The sequence below is a fragment of the Bombus impatiens genome, unplaced genomic scaffold (assembly GCF_000188095.3).
Source record: "Bombus impatiens unplaced genomic scaffold, BIMP_2.2 scf_0724, whole genome shotgun sequence".
NCBI classification, from domain to species: Eukaryota; Metazoa; Arthropoda; class Insecta; order Hymenoptera; family Apidae; genus Bombus; species Bombus impatiens.
In genome coordinates, this window is record NT_177143.1 from 363,310 (window position 1) to 379,881 (window position 16,572).

The window sequence follows — 16,572 nt, forward strand, 5'->3', positions numbered from 1 at the left end:
TACATTTTTATGAATTTTGTAATCAATGAATAAATGTTTCATTGAAAACCGTGTTTGCGCGACTTTTATTTTAGCAAAACTAGTCGCGTATATTTTTATACTTTACATTGTGTCGACCTAAGGAGCTTGTGGAAAATCAATAACACTGTGAAAAGTAACACTGATCGACGGAGTACATCATAGCTTTGTACAAATACTACGTTAAGCTGCGTGATACATTTTTCCACGAATCAATTTAATAGGGTACAAAAATGACATGCGATGCAGGCACGTGCCCCTTGCACATTCTCCTATGTATTTTATTACTTTTAATCGATACAACTCGAAGCCCGTAATACGCAACGTTACACTATGCAATATTTCTAAAGAGTTTAACTACGATTCAACGAAGTAGCCTTACTTCTACAAAATTAAAAATACTTCCAAACGAAAATATTTTCATTATTCACGAATAAAATTGGGTCACTGGAGATATTACCCAACGGGATAAAAACAGGACATTCTTACTTTGGCACAAAATTAAATATATATTCAAATAGAAATGTTTCTATCGCTAACGAACCGACTTTATTTTAATTAAAAAATACATTTTCAAATATTTTTCATCTGCATCAAGAGATATTTTTCTAAGAGATATAGAGGCCAAGATATCGAATCGACGAACACGTGAATCTATAGGTTTTACATCTCCAGCATCATACTTTCGAAAATTTGTAACCCACTGAGCTGTTCCTTCGAAAGTGGGAAGGATTAAACGCGAAGGATATCGAAACACGATTCGCAGTCAGCTGCAGAATCAACGAAGGGATCGAAGTGAAAGTGACAATTAGCAAAGGTGAATTGTGCCAGCCTTTTATGATTCCATGGTGGGATCTGGCCACGTTTGAGTTACTCGCAGGAGGTCGAGTGGTGCAGTTCCCTTCCAGTCATTCTACCTCCAACACGATCATTTTTAATTTTACGTCCTTTTCTTATTAATCTAATCGTAGTAAGTGTCTTTCAATTTCCTTACTATTTTCCTCAAATTATTAAGGACAAAAGGGATACTTAAATACCTAATGCTCCTTTTTTCTTCTTCTTTTTTTTTTTTCTAAATTATATTGTCTAAATATTTTGTCAGACGTGTCAAATCATATGTCTTAATATATCTGAAAATAATTTTAACTATTTCAAAATAATAATTTCAATTCACAAATTCATTCCAAGCAGCCGAAAACTTCATTACTATCCTCGTTAATGCAAAAATCTAATACCGTCAGGAGCGCAAGAGGAGCGTCAAAAGACGAACATGAGCTTGATCAAGAGGAACGTGACGTTTGCTACATTGATCGTGCTTTCTTTGGTGTTCGTCGTGTACAGTTTCCCTGACGGTGCACCGGTGGATACTTGCGTGAAGCCATCGAAAGCCAACGAACCTAATCATGGCCAAGCGAAGTCGCAGTCCGTACAATCGAGTCCTTACGCTTTTACCGCCTCGTCGTCGCAATACGGTCCTGGATCTCAGATTACTGGTACGTTATCCGTCTCTTAACGAATCGTTCTTTACGTTTTTGCACATTTAAAGTGCCCATAAGTGCGCACTCAACTAATTACCACGTAAATTGGAAAATAAGAAAAATAAGAAACAAGACTACAATCAAACAATTTTTCTCCCGTTTGTAAAAAGAATTCAGTCGCAGTACGCATTGTTCTTCACAAAAGCTGATAAACTACTTAGCGAGGAAGAAGAAAATCGTTTCTCCAAAAAGGAAACGAGAGAATCTTATTTCCTTCGAAAGGGATGAAACGAGATAGTTGGACGTTTCGTCGCAAACAATTTCCCTTGTATTTCGTCGAAAAATTAGCGATACAGGGCGGGAACGATCGAATAGGAAAAGAATAACGGGACGAAGCCGATATAGGGAACAATCGATCCAATCAACGTGGATAACTCGAAACGCGTCTAAACGCTAACAATCGCGTATTTTGCGGCTCGGTCCGGTTCTGCATGTTCAATCATCGGAATAATAGCGTGAATCGTCTACGGGTGAAAAATACGTTTCTATGTAGACTTCGTCGAACACCAGCGAAATTACGTGCCTAAAATCCCTCTTATTCAGCCAACTTGTCGTGCGACGAAACGTTAGATCAAACTCACGTCCGAGTTTAACGTTTGCCTCACCTTCATAGTTTATCACGGTTAAATGACAGTTTCCTGAGTCACAAAATCGGTCTTCGAATTTCCGATCTCCGATGGAAATTTTGTAGGAACGCGAGAGAAATTTTTAGCTACGCTACTGCATTTTTTACTGTTCAAAGTTTAATGTCTGTAAGATGAATATTGATAAAATTTTCGACGAACAACGGACGCAGGATTTGCAGTGAAAGTAAAGATTTTTGCGGCGCTTCATCGAAGATTTCCATCGACGATCAAAGGGAGACAAACAATTTGATAAGAATTTGTTATATCGATGAATATTAATCGTAAGAACTAAGATGTGGAGAAGCTTGGTGAAAGCTTATTGGAATATTTTAATGACAACGACGTTTCTTCAACGATATAGACGAATAAATAAATTGAAAATCTAAAAAAGAATCGAAGAAACGGCTAGTGTCGTTTGATCGGACTAATCTTTAGGGTAGTCGGGTATGAAATTCGAATTTTTACTTTCTTATTATTCGTACTACTAGTAAAAAACGCGCGATAACAACGTACAATTTCATGAAATAGAAAGTAAAAATAAAAAGCACAATTTCTGAAAATGATTCATAACGAAGTTTACGAGTTGACAAGAATTTTTTACCCTCAGATCGAGAGTCTTGTTAGCAGGTTGATTAATTTGCCAAGTAATTTCGTGCACGTACATAGAAACCGGAAGTAACATATTTTGCAACCATGCAGCTCGATAAGTATGGAGCCAGGCTAAGGTTTGCAAGGTTCCCCAGCTGCAGTTTTCTCATTCGACTTAACACGCTTGCACGAAAAAAGAAATACGCGCTAGCCTGACCTGACTTTGCCTGGTTAAATCTAAAGCACGCATTCTAGAATGCAAGCAACTCGCCTACGTGTCCTTCTATTCGTAGAACCTATGTAGAATGCGAGACTGACTTGCCTCGCGTTTAAACAAAATACAATTATACAACGATTCTTCTCGTTTCTCATCTTCCATTTATGGTTGAACGATCGAACAGGAATTTTTATACAATTTACGATCATTTGTCGAGTAATTTCTGTTATTTTAATGCTCGTTGTTCACTCTGAATGTTCTAATTTACACGTTTTGAACGCATCTTATGTCACGTCGTTTTATTTGTTATACAACGACAGAGAAAAGATATCTCCTGTCTTCTGATAATCGAATTTGCTGTTAATTACTTTTTATAAAATTGAATATGGTATTTCAATCGTATAATTTTAAACTTTGTATAGCGTGTTGTAGTAAGTTGGTCCATCGTTGCTTCTACTTCTTTGAAAATAAAACACGCTTTTGAAATACATAGCTTCGATGATCTCTTTTTTTTTTCACTTTTTAATTCACTCTTGTTACACACTGTCTATTGTAAATTGAAATTAAGTTCGAAACCTCGCTCAGTACCGAGCGACCAGCGTATCGTAGCAACTTCGTCTTTTTCTTTTTGGTCATCCTAATTGTGTTCTTTGTACAACGTCGCCTTTGTACACCGACTCTAATACCGTGTATCGATCAGAAGCGAAAGAAGAAAAAAGTTGTGTGTGGACAGAATAGAAGATTACCGTGTCGATGGAAAGGGAGTGGCACGAACACTACATTCTAATTTTGCCAATCAATATCGAAGTTATTTATCCGATTTAACATTATATAGCAGATACAGTTACTATAGGATATAGTTATTTATTATTCATCAAGCTTGATATACACGTGTGTTCGTAACTTTGTGATTTTACCTTCGGCATGAAAATCACAAAATTTAACGAAAGATTAAACAATTATACAAAACGTACGAAAATTTCGTTCGTTCATTGCTCCGATAGAGTCCAAACGTTATTTCGTTTTCGTTCGAAAGGCCGTAACTTACTTGACAGCAAAGATGTTGAATTTATTCTAAATTCCGTAAATAAATAGTATATTTCTGTAGAAAAAAGCACGATGTTGAAACGTTAAAAAGAAAAATATCAAATGTAAATATTACTCTTTTATTTATCTCACTTTGCTGATATGAAATTTATATTTCAAAAATGAATATTGCATTTTCTGTTGAGAAGGAGAGAAACGAGCTTTTCAGATTAAGATAAATATTAAATTTATTTAAATATTCAAGTTGTCGTTTAATCAACAATGTTTCATTTATATCAACATTTGTATGTTAGATTGAACGTCAGAGATCGTTCGATCGCAATTGATGAAACAGAGGGGAAAAGAACAAGGGAAGATAACGGGGTTCGACTATGAATATAATTGAGGTATTGACCTTTCTCTTTTATCACAAGCAGAAATATTAAGGCGAGATATTAAGGAACTGGTTCCTTTCGAATGTCTTAAAATATTCGAGGATGAGAAAGCCGGAATGAAATAGGGTGCCGTGAGGGAGGCGTAAACGAATAGTGGTCGAAACGAATCCCAAGGTCTACGTCCTGTTTACGTTCTCGGAGAAAATAAGCTTCCTGCTTCCTACTGCTGAAAGTTTCGTTCACGTTTTCCTGTTACTTCCTTAGCAATTTCCTCAAGTTGTTTTATAGTACATATTCTCTCTTTATTTTCTTCTTTTTTATCATTCGATCTTATCGATAAATGTAGAATAATGTACGAATCACGGTTGCAATTGTGATTATTCTTCGTCATTCTAATATTCATACTATGCAGCTATTCTCTTATCTTCAAGAAATTTTTTCACACGGTGTAAAAATGTTAAAAGGTCTTCAATCGTAAATTGTCAACGAACTTCTTTTTCTTGGGGACTTTTATATTATATTTTTATATCGTTTCTATTTCCCTTACCTTCTATTCGCTACGAATGGCAAGCTAGCAACGAACGCAGTGTCTTAGAGGAAATAATCGATTTTTTCATTCTACAAGTAAAATTTATAAAACAGAATCTGCCCGATCTTGGGAAGAAGCATCTAAAAAATACCACCGCGTTAAACTACAATATTTATTACATCGCATTTTCTTAGTATAATAATAACACAGCATGCCCCGTACATTCATTTTGTCCACTTCACATATACATACAGTTGGTATGCTAAGCTTCTAAAAATTCCGGAAAAATTTCTACCTACCTACCAACGTATCCGCTTTATCGTCCAACAAATTCCTACACAAGTTGTTAACAGATTTCCTTCGTAACAACCAACCATTTATTCAAGCAGCAAAATTAAATGTTAAACTTTGTTGGTGTATCCAAATGGAGCTATAAATGCTAAAAAAAGATCGTTTTACAAAAAATATGTGCGGATTAATTGGTCCATCTACGAGAAATCACATTCTCCGACATCCCTTCTTACATTCGTCGATCGTCCTTTCTATGTTTACTTCCCTGCTTTGTGTTCCTCGGCAACCCACGCTCACGGACAATATCATCAAACTGTCCCTGGAGATTGAGTTCTCCAGTGAACCGAATGTTTTTCCAGTGACCATCAGCGGCTCGTCGTTCAAGGGATTCTTCCTGCAGGCACGTGACCCCGATACAGACAACTGGATCGGTTCCTGGGCGCAAACCGACAACACGAATACCCACCCCGAGTGCAGTGCCGTGACACACGCCGATCCTTACGTGAAACAGCACGCCACTCTTATCTGGAATGCGCCACCGAACGCCCGTGGACGCGTGTACTTCACGTGAGTGCCAATTTTCTTTGTACGGGCAAGATAAACCGCACTAACACGGTTTGCCTTGCAAATCGATCACTGTGATAGAATTTTAGAGCCAGCCGCGGAGAGTCGCGTGGATGATGTTCGGAATTGCGGAGAATCGCATTGCGTACGTTTCGTATCGCTGTACTTGGAATTTCGGGAATATTCTCATACGTTGGATTAACAGCTGCAGGATGCTTTTACAGCAGAAGTTTTTGAAATCGAGTTCTGCGACATTTTGAACGAGGTGGAACCTTTTGAAACTAAGTTACTGTGTATTTTTACAGTGGAACTTTCTGTAGCCGTGCTTCGCGATATTTATTGCAGTGAAACTTTCTGATGGCCAGTTTCGGAGAGAAAAGAGTCATCGCTGTTTTACGAGTCGTTTTGTATTTAATTTGTAAAATTGATTTGCTCTGGTAGGAAATTTTGTTAGGGTTACGTAAAGGAATTTATTTATCCAGCATTAATTTGCAACCTGTAAAATTTCGTCAATCGTGGAGTTATTCGATTTTAGTATAATAGTATAATAATTTCTGATAATCATTCTACGTTCGTTGATATACGAATAAGTCTCAATAATGCTTCATTCAAGCGTCACGTACTCTATCATAGATTAGCAGAAGAATCGACATAAATTTCCATTGCTGCCAAGCTTAATTTAGACACGTTTATTATAAACGACAAGCATGCGCCGAGTATAATTTATGGTAATTGGTTGCACTTTGGTGAAGGGAAATATTTGTAAATTCTTCCCCGTGGAATGCAATCTACTCGCAAGATTACGTCACTCTTATCGTAAACGAAACGGTATCATTTGTTGCGCTTAAAACGAGAACGGGTACAAGCTATTATAATGCAGTTACAAAATAACATGATCATTTATTCACCGTACTATGACTTCTGAATATTTCTTAATCCCCGTATCGTTCCTTTAAAAACTGTTTCTTTTATCAAAGAAATATAGTGAAATTATTATTAATATCTTTACTGTTTCTATTTCCTGCATTTATATTAAAAAGAAAATTAAATTGTTATTTAGAATTGATATAAGAAATTCTCATATACAGGGTGGTTGGTAACTGGCGGTACAAGCGGAAAGGGATGATTCTACGCGAAAAAAGAAGTCGAAAATATAGAATAAAAATTTTTCGTTTGAGGCTTTGTTTTCGAGAAAATCGACTTTGGATTTTCTTGAGCGGATCTCACTGTAGATCGTTGTCTCGATGGAAAAATTAAAAAAAAATTTTTATTCTATATTTTCGACTTCTTTTTTCGCGTAGAATCATCCCTTTCCGCTTGTACCGCCAGTTACCAACCACCCTGTATATGAGAATTTCTTATATCAATTCTAAATAACAATTTAATTTTCTTTTTAATATAAATGCAGGAAATAGAAACAGTAAAGATATTAATAATAATTTCACTATATTTCTTTGATAAAAGAAACAGTTTTTAAAGGAACGATACGGGGATTAAGAAATATTCAGAAGTCATAGTACGGTGAATAAATGATCATGTTATTTTGTAACTGCATTATAATAGCTTGTACCCGTTCTCGTTTTAAGCGCAACAAATGATACCGTTTCGTTTACGATAAGAGTGACGTAATCTTGCGAGTAGATTGCATTCCACGGGGAAGAATTTACAAATATTTCCCTTCACCAAAGTGCAACCAATTACCATAAATTATACTCGGCGCATGCTTGTCGTTTATAATAAACGTGTCTAAATTAAGCTTGGCAGCAATGGAAATTTATGTCGATTCTTCTGCTAATCTATGATAGAGTACGTGACGCTTGAATGAAGCATTATTGAGACTTATTCGTATATCAACGAACGTAGAATGATTATCAGAAATTATTATACTATTATACTAAAATCGTTGGATCCTTCTTCACTCGCTGTAAACGAAAGATCGTCGAACGATAGAAATTAGTCGTAATCGAGTTTTGGAAAATACTGAAAAATAAATTGAAAAATAAATAATACGAACAACATGAAACAATTTTAACAACTTTACTGGTGCTAAAAAGTTCACGATATCGGATCGCAAAATTAGGAGGTTAACGAAAGAGAAACTAAAATCGGAGTGGTGATTATCAGCCACACCCTCTAGGGATAATAATACCTTGTGCTGTACTTAGTTTTTGATGTTTGTCAAAGAGTTCATCGTTGCAGTCCTCAAATTAGATGTAATTGTTCGCAAAGTCTTCATTTATGAGAAACGCGCTTTACCAAAGCATTAGCCAATGTCAGACTATTAATTGGGCTTAACAGTATCTTCGTTCTTAATGGATAGTATCAGTTTTAATAGATCACAGACTTTCTAATAAATTTATTTATCCAAGTTATTTATAAAGTTATTTATCCAATTCCCGAATAATAAAAATGTTCGTATAAAATAATTAAGAAACAGCGGAGGAGATAATTTTTATCGTTAGTTTCTAATTATCGTTTAATGTTTCAAATTTCAAAATTGAGCTTACGCGTGTCTGTAAAATAGCTCACAGAAAAACGTTAATAATCTTCATTGCTTATGTGAATTTTACAAAAATTCTACTTGACGTAATGAGAAAAATATAGAAATTTAATTTCGTCATGTCATTTTTTAATATTTCAAAGTTTCATTTAATTGAATTTGTGCGCATCATTCATAGATCACTGGCATTTTAACAATCTCCATATATTGCGCGTTTCTTTCGTTAAATATTTTTAATATAAGGATTTCATTAGACATAGTCAGAAAGATGTAAAAAAAAGTAATATGCCTTGTGAAAGTCGTATTGCTTTAAAATTTCTAATTACTTTTTAGAATCGTTTATTTTGTATTATTTCAACTTTGACGTTCCTCTTTTTCAACTCATCTGCATTTCGGTGGTTGGTAGATCCCGATAGCAACTGTTGCAAATTAAGCCATTCTATGTGAATATTTAATACAGCAAGCACCACGGGATTCTTAGCTTCAAAAGAAATTTCTTTTGCCTCGTAAATAATTAATCTACTGTGACAATAATTTACGACCAATGTCCCCATTAGTTACCAGAGGAACACGTTGGTAGGAAGCGTTAAACTTCCAAGCCAGGCTAATTAATTAATTTTAGCCACGGGTTTTTACCCGTTGGGACTTAAACAATCTACTCGCGGTTTCCTGTGGTCCAAATAGAAAAACTTCCATTTTTCTTCAGTTTCCTACGTAAGTCGTGCACTCAAAGTCATAAAGAAACATTCATTTTCTCAACATGCAAAAGAATCGCGTTGGATAAAGTTGAAGGGAAAGAATTAGTTAATTCGATTTTAATTCATCCAGAGAATTATGTTCTGTTAAATTGCAATTATATTTCAGTGAAAAAGTGCATTATCTAAGTAGTAATAATTTATCTCTTGAAGTGAATTATATTTACTTGTTTCTTTTCATTTGATTCATCGGGAAAATTAAATTTGTCGAACTGAAATTAAAAATAGAGACCCAACCCTAATCTCGATTCTTTAAAGCGTGATCGTATCAATTCGTAAAGCAAAGTTATATTCGTCAAATTGCGGTGTATTCCAATTTTCTAATTTTCCAATTCATCAGGAAAGTGAACATCTTAAATGTATGTTTATCATTATTTACTAAATTACAACCCTTTCGTTGTACACATTAGCCGAATTAAAAGGAAAATCTCCATAATTCCGTATTTCCAATTGTCTAAATTGCAATTACTCTTTGCAATGTCGAGCTTCTGTCGAAAATCTCTTCAGCAAATTGCGACGCTCTTGTGCATCACATTCTGAAATTGAATTAATCCAATTAAAATGTAAAATAAAAAAAAATTTGTGTCATCGATTATCCTGGGAAACAAATTCCAATATTTCATAGGAGGATCTCCATTAATTTCGTATTTGCAATTTCCCAACTTGTAATTCCTTTCTATTCGATTTTGACAAATTTACGTTCACCGAACTGCAATGATCTCGTTATTCGCCTAAATTATATCACTGAAATCGAAATCGAAAATGTGGCCTTCATTAGGTACTAATTATCTTGGAAAATAGAGTTCACTAAGTTACGACGTGGATGAAGGATTTCCATTCGACAGGGGATAACGTAATAAGATTAATTGTATGCTGCTGGCCAGTGGAAATAATCGTTTCCGCCGCGCGATTGCTCGCGAATACGCGTGTACACGGCAGGCTTGCTAATAAACCATCGAATTTCCAGGGAATATTACAGGTCAGAAGGTTCGCATGCCGGGCTGAAAGGTAACGGATGAATCGTTCTAGCTCGTTGCGGTCCCTCGTTTGAAATACCACGTTGAATCGTTTTACAGCACAGAAACTTCTACTTTTTTTCTTTTTACCTTTCCTTTACCTTTTTCATACGAGCATGGGAAAGCCCGACTCGTAAGTGGTGTAGTTTTAAATTTGTTCTTCACCCTCGCGTATCCCAGCAGTATACGGATTTTGAAAAAAGAAAAAAAAAAAAAAAAGAAGGGAAAGGACGCGTTCGTTCAGTGAAGTTTAAAACATCAACTTCGAGCGTTTTCTTTTGTTCGATCAATATTTTACTTGTTACGCTTGTAGCGTTAATGCGATGTTTTCGTCGCATCCTATTTATACGGTTAGTTTATTCAATGTTATCGATGTTAGTAAGAAAAGAATTCTGTATTTTTATTATTTTTGGTATATGGATGTTACAATTTCAATTATTATTTTATGTTGGTATATTATCTAAACGCAAAAGACAGCTTCTTTAATCATTATTCCGCACATCGGTAAATACCACTTATGTTCTTAATTTTCTGTCGCAAAACGCTATTGATATTAATATCAACGATTTCGTTTTCATTCTTTGGATCTGTTTTCATTATTTCACAGGAACAGTTCTGTCGTTGGATTAGTACCGTTCTTAGGTTCCTGAACCGTAGGAATAGCTGACGCGTGGCTGACCATTAAAGACCCAATCTCCTTAATAGTATCTCTGATACACGTATCTCGAAGACAATAAAAGAAAACGTATTTCCATTGATCTTCTTATTTTTATACGGCTCAGTGGTTAAAAAATCGTAAAGATATATATATATATAAAATGTAAGGATACTTTAAGAGATATGATAAATTCATGAAGTTTTTTAGAAAGATCAATGGTATATAGCTAATCTTGTGGCAATCAATATTTCTAAAAATATAAAAGGGTATAATTAGATTGGTGTGAAATCAAGATGGATTTGATCATAAAAAGAAGTTTGTGATAATACAAAATTGATCGACAGCGTATCAAACGTACTAAAAAAAAAAAAAAAAAAAAATGCTTCTCTACTCTGTAAAGGACAAAATACGTGACTTATGGTATTTTTCCTCTAGCTTGCGTGTTTTAAGTATAGTATTAACAATAAAACACGATCTTTATTAGCTATCGTTATACTTACGATCCTCCGAATTATATCGCAAACGAAATGATACACGACACGATATTTTACATGTGAAATGTGGATGCTATAAACTCGCCAAAGAATGCCGAGATATCTCAATCTAGAAGCACCTAAGACCCTTAACCTTCGACCATTTACTTTAAATTACGGTATTTAATTTGATATTTCTGATTTTTCTGATTACAGAGGCACCATTTTGAAGGAGTACGCGACTTACTGGTCCAATCTGGTAGCCACAACGAAGAATTGAAGATCTCTACTAATTTCTAAGTTCAAAAGTACTATACTCTGGAACTAATAATCGTATTCGATTCTTCGAAAGATCTTGCTTTTGCGTCGAAAGCATAGTGATTCATAAATGAACGGAGAGAAGCGGTGACATCGGAACGCCCAAGAACATCGTAAAATACGAAGAAACATGTATTTTGTACTATCTTGTATATTGTATATTGATCTATTTTATTGTAAGAAAGAAAGAACGATTTTAAATATAAAATCAGAAAAATTCACGATTTTGTATATCCTAGCTATATTAATCTATTTTTTTATAAACAGAAACTAAGATATTAACTGTCAAATAATACAAACTTTTTATATTGCTTATATATATTGACCTATCTTGTAATAAGAAAAAACGTTAAATACAAAATCATCGAAATTTACACGATCTTGTATATTGATCTATATTTCTTCTAAGAAGAAAATAGTTTCTAATATAAAATCGTAAGAGTTTACATATTTATGTCTTTCTTCGCCTCGTAGAAGAAGTTGAACTTTCGTTGTTCATGAAATATTGATGATGTTGTTCCAGTCGGTTCTTTTTCTGTTAGTCTGTGGAAGCTACTTTCTATTTTCATTCGCAACTGGTCGCTAAGGTTCTCGATCTGTCAGATGCAGTTGCGTAATATTCGATTGACTGACTGTACATCGTTTATACGAGTGTACGTATTTGTACAACGTACCGCGTTAAATTGTAAAGTCTCAAAAATATAAAATTGATCGACGAAAGATATAAAATTGACGGACGAAAGATATGAAATATCGCGTTTTTCTCCTGACGATCATCGTATCAACTATCGGGTATAGAGAGTTTAAAGCTTTACCATGTCAAGGTACTATATATATTCAAATTACCTACTTTAATGGCTAGAATATTCGATTATGGCTCATAATGCGATAAATACACAAAATATAATAAATCCATTAACACGATGGAAAATTCTTTTTACGTGCGTTAATTTCATCTTTTACGTAGTCTTAAATTAAATTTATAGACAAAATAATCAAAAGTATAATAAATTTACCGATATAACGAGAAGAAGCTTAATTTCCATTTTATATAATTTCAGTAATTTCGCATTAAATTTATAATCGAATACGTCTGTTAACAGCCTTGTTCATTATGCGAACGAAGTCTTTGGACTTCTCATGGTAATAAAACGCCGATTCTACGTCACTTTAATAAATGACTGTGTAATAAAAACGTCACGCACTTCTGTACGATCTCTCATTGTTAAGAATGTGGCACAAGGTTCATCGAAACTACAATCTTCCTCCAGCGATCGCGTAAAATTGATTACCAGTAACGAGAAGGAAGACCATTAGAATTCCACGAAACATTACCTCGGCAATAGCTCGCTCAGTCAGACAAAGAAATCTCCCAGCTTTTCACATGCGCCGAGTATCTTCAACCTACCCTAACAAATGATCGCATCGTGCGAAGAATTTCAGCCTTCGGGGACATGATTCGTAACAGATTCACTTTTTCAAGACTTCAAACCAAACTTACGCAACGTTCGCTCCCAATGGATTCGCCTAACATCAGTTTCGACATCCTATCTCTTTCAACATCCAGCAAACCAAGATTTACCTATTCACGAGGCTACGGTTAGAAGTCGAACTGAAACTTTAATTAACGTTAAACAAGGAAACGCTGTGTGTCTTCGAATAAGCAAGCAACTATATTCGTTTATAGTTCCAAAAATTGACATACGTTTAAACAGATCTAGAGAAAAAACGCGTTAAGAATCGGATATAATATGTATTTTTTCTAGGTATAGAAAAGGAGAGATTTTGAAGAAGTTTGCGATTAATGATTGTTTTATCGTTGGCAAAGTTCTCAAACTCATGGACCTCGATCGTCGAGCACGGAACAGATTTTGCGATCCTTTCTCGCAAAACTAAATTCACCGGTCGGCTCTTCTGACGTCGATTCCAATTCGAAGATACTTAGAATGGCGAAGTGTATCGGCGAGATCGGTTTGGAAGTTATCGAACCTCCCTTACGGGGACGACCCACTTTTACCGATCGACTAACTTACGTAACGTGTCTCGCGATACTTTTGCTCGCATTACGACGTGCTGAGTTCCATTAACGGCAATCCGGCGAAAGAAACGGCAAAACCCTCTTTGGGAACGTGTGGTAACCATCTCGTCGTCGTGTCGGTTCACGTGTCTCCGCGTGAAACCGGTAATCGCTGCTCCTTAAACAGCGGAACGAGAATTCCCTTCCGATAGATTGCGCGAAAAAAGCAATCGCCTTCTACGTTCCTGATAGCTCGACGACTAGTGCGATTTTTATCTTCGAAGGAGTCTCGAAACTTTTCCAAAAGATGCTAGTTCATCGTATTAACTGCTTCGATAATCCTTACGGGTTTCTAAGATTTTACATAATTTATTAATTAATTTGACAAAATGTTGCGTTGGAAATGATTTTAGATTTTCGTATCCAGAATCCTTGAAAATATTAGGTTGTTCTAAAAGATTCTCTCGGTTTATGAGGTAATAATAGAATTTATTACATTATATTATAAAATACACAGCATTTTTTGTTTTAATGCAGGCGAAACGTATGCTATAGCAGCTAGAGGATGTGACTGAGGATAAAGAAGAAAACATTTGACAGACTAGGTTTCATATTTGTATAAACATTGTATAAACAGATGAAGCAGCTGCGTGCAGATAGCGAAAGACACCTTTAGGTCAACCTGATACTACGTCGAATAATTTTAGATTTTTGTAAAAGTGAAAATTGCATATAGTGTGAAATTTTTAATTTTTATGTCTAATAAATGTGTACGTACTGTGACTGAAAACTCTGCGAAGCTACATATCACAACGTGGACCACGGAACAGATTTTACGACCACTTTTCGCAAACCCGTCGCATCTAAATTCACCAACGTCGATTCCAAGAAGCTATAGAATCTCGAAGAATAGTAAAATAGATCTTATCCGACCGGAAAATAAAATTAAACATTGATACAACGCAATTGCAACAAATCAGCGAATTGTATTGTCAAATTTTAGATTCGACGTTCTTATACATTAAAAGGTCTATGAATTTTGTCGCTATTTCATACTATGCGTGTTACAAACTAATTTAAGGACTTACTTAATGGTCGTATATTAGATTAACATAAGAGTGTTAATTACCTCGACTATATAGTACCGGAGTTTTCTCAATTTCTGCTTCTGACAGAAGTAGACCAGTTTACGCGTTTGATTGCCATAAAAATCGGGACGACGTCGCTCGATGTAATATACCCAAGGGCTTTATGGGATAACTCTTCGTGAATATATCGATAGAAACGTTCATCGACAACGACAGCTGACAAGTTTTAATCGCTTTATTCTAGAATTTTTTTCTTTCAGATTAAACGGTGCTCGATATGATAATACAAATTGATAGTTGTCGGGAAAACAAGAGACTAGCAAAGATAGAACGTCGGGAAAAATCCAAATGTTCAAATGAATCTTTAAATGGAAGATCGGATAAACGAGCGTAAAAATATCGATTTTGTACGAATACGCGTATTGGAATGGACCCTTAAAATACTGACGAAGAATCGAACAACGAAGAATACATGACACGAATGCGTGGGATCTGCACGTGTGAAGAATTGAAATCCGCAGACAATAGAGCGTGGATCTGTTTCGCACAGTATTTCAGCAGTTAAACTTTAAACGTGAAGCGTAAGGTTGAACTGGTATTTTGTTTCAAGTGGCCCAAAATATGGAATCTTAGATTTTTGCGGTATTATTGCACAAAGTTATTGATCTTATTGATCGCACGATCAAATATTTGATAAATATTTCCATAAAAAAGAAGGTTAAGCTATATGTTTAATATCCCTGCTATATCTTATTTCTATAAAAAAATCGAGGATTTGCGACTATCCTATTTCTCCTCAAGTGACGAATCCGATAAGAATAAAGAGTTCCAGAGGTCACCAGTGTTGGCTATTACGAAGAGATACGAGGGAAAATGTTTTATTTGTATAAACATATGGTAAAACATTAACATTCGTCATACTCGTATCTCGTATTTCCAATTATCGCGCTGCATCATCGAAGCGTTAACCTATTCGACGAATTTCACGAACTATCCAAAATTTGATGCTCTTCGCAACATTGAATAACAGCCGTGTTTCAGCGAATCCTACTAACCCTCCGAAACTCTATGCCTTTACCTTCCAATTCTCTATAACGCCGCTTTATATAAACGAATTTCCCATTTTCCCTGTCCTAATTTTCTACAATCATCGATGTGAAACAACCTGACCCGTTCACGATCTATATTTACGGTGTACGCTGGCGTATCTCGGTCCGCTGCTAATCCGTAGCCAGGTCGTTAAGATGACGACGCGTTTCCGCAGCGTATGTAACGAAACGCAATTCCCTTTCACCCTCTGTTACGCCTGCTCGTGAAGCAGCACGTCGACGATGTGTACCTCGCTTAGAATCATACATATTTACGTTGTGCCACAGAGGAACACATCGACCCTCGAGTCTCTCTGGCTGTTTCACGAGGAATGACTCAGGGGCTCTGCGCCCCTGCGACGATTCCACGGCTGCGGTCGGGGCTGCGACGAGGCGGGGGTGCGAGTAACGTGCTGGTTCTCGCATGCATTGCGCAGGACGTCGGCGCCCTAGCGTCGCGATCACCCTCCGACTCGATTCGGTCGTTGTTTGCTGCCTCCATATCGCTCTTGGCCGCGTGGCGAAGACGATCGTGTATCCCTTATTTCGTTTAATTCAACGACTCGTGAATTCTCCTCCATTTTCATGAAAATCTTGGCGAAAACCGAGGGCATTACTCGAGCAATATAATCAAGAAAGTATCCGTTTTCGAATCGACGGATCGATCGTACAGTAAAATATATATCACGTACACATGAGAGAGGCAGAAAAGGAGGAAGAAGTCGGAGACTGAATAAAGAAGCAGTGTGCCATTCTGTTCCCATGAACCTGTCGTTCGAGCAGTGAGGGGAAGTTCTGGTGGTGGTGGTGGTGGTGGTTGCGGTAAAACGTGTCCACGAACCTTCCTCTCCTTCTTCGCTCCCTCCA

The 16,572-nt window shown here is 36.0% G+C and overlaps 2 protein-coding genes across 6 annotated transcripts in view; both read left to right on the forward strand.

The window, feature by feature from the left end:
* The first annotated feature begins 82 nt into the window (after nt 1-82).
* On the forward strand, nt 83-11,721 carry LOC100749181 (putative defense protein 3). The gene is made up of 4 exons (XM_003492408.4): nt 83-988; nt 1,260-1,511; nt 5,588-5,795; nt 11,411-11,721. Exons 2-4 carry the CDS (start codon nt 1,289-1,291, stop codon nt 11,472-11,474), a joined length of 495 nt encoding a protein of 164 aa, XP_003492456.1. The 5' UTR covers nt 83-988; nt 1,260-1,288; the 3' UTR covers nt 11,475-11,721.
* Nucleotides 11,722-16,166: 4,445 nt separating this feature from the next.
* The window catches only part of LOC100749303, a 47,105-nt gene continuing 46,699 nt past the window's right edge, over nt 16,167-16,572 (forward strand). For 2 of the 5 annotated variants that reach the window (XR_004462426.1, XM_003492409.4), the window contains exon 1: nt 16,173-16,572. This exon is cut by the window's right edge and continues 48 nt beyond it. The gene's annotated coding sequence lies outside the window, so the exon portion shown is untranslated. The other 3 variants (XM_033322918.1, XR_004462424.1, XR_004462425.1) reach the window with 3 other exon arrangements.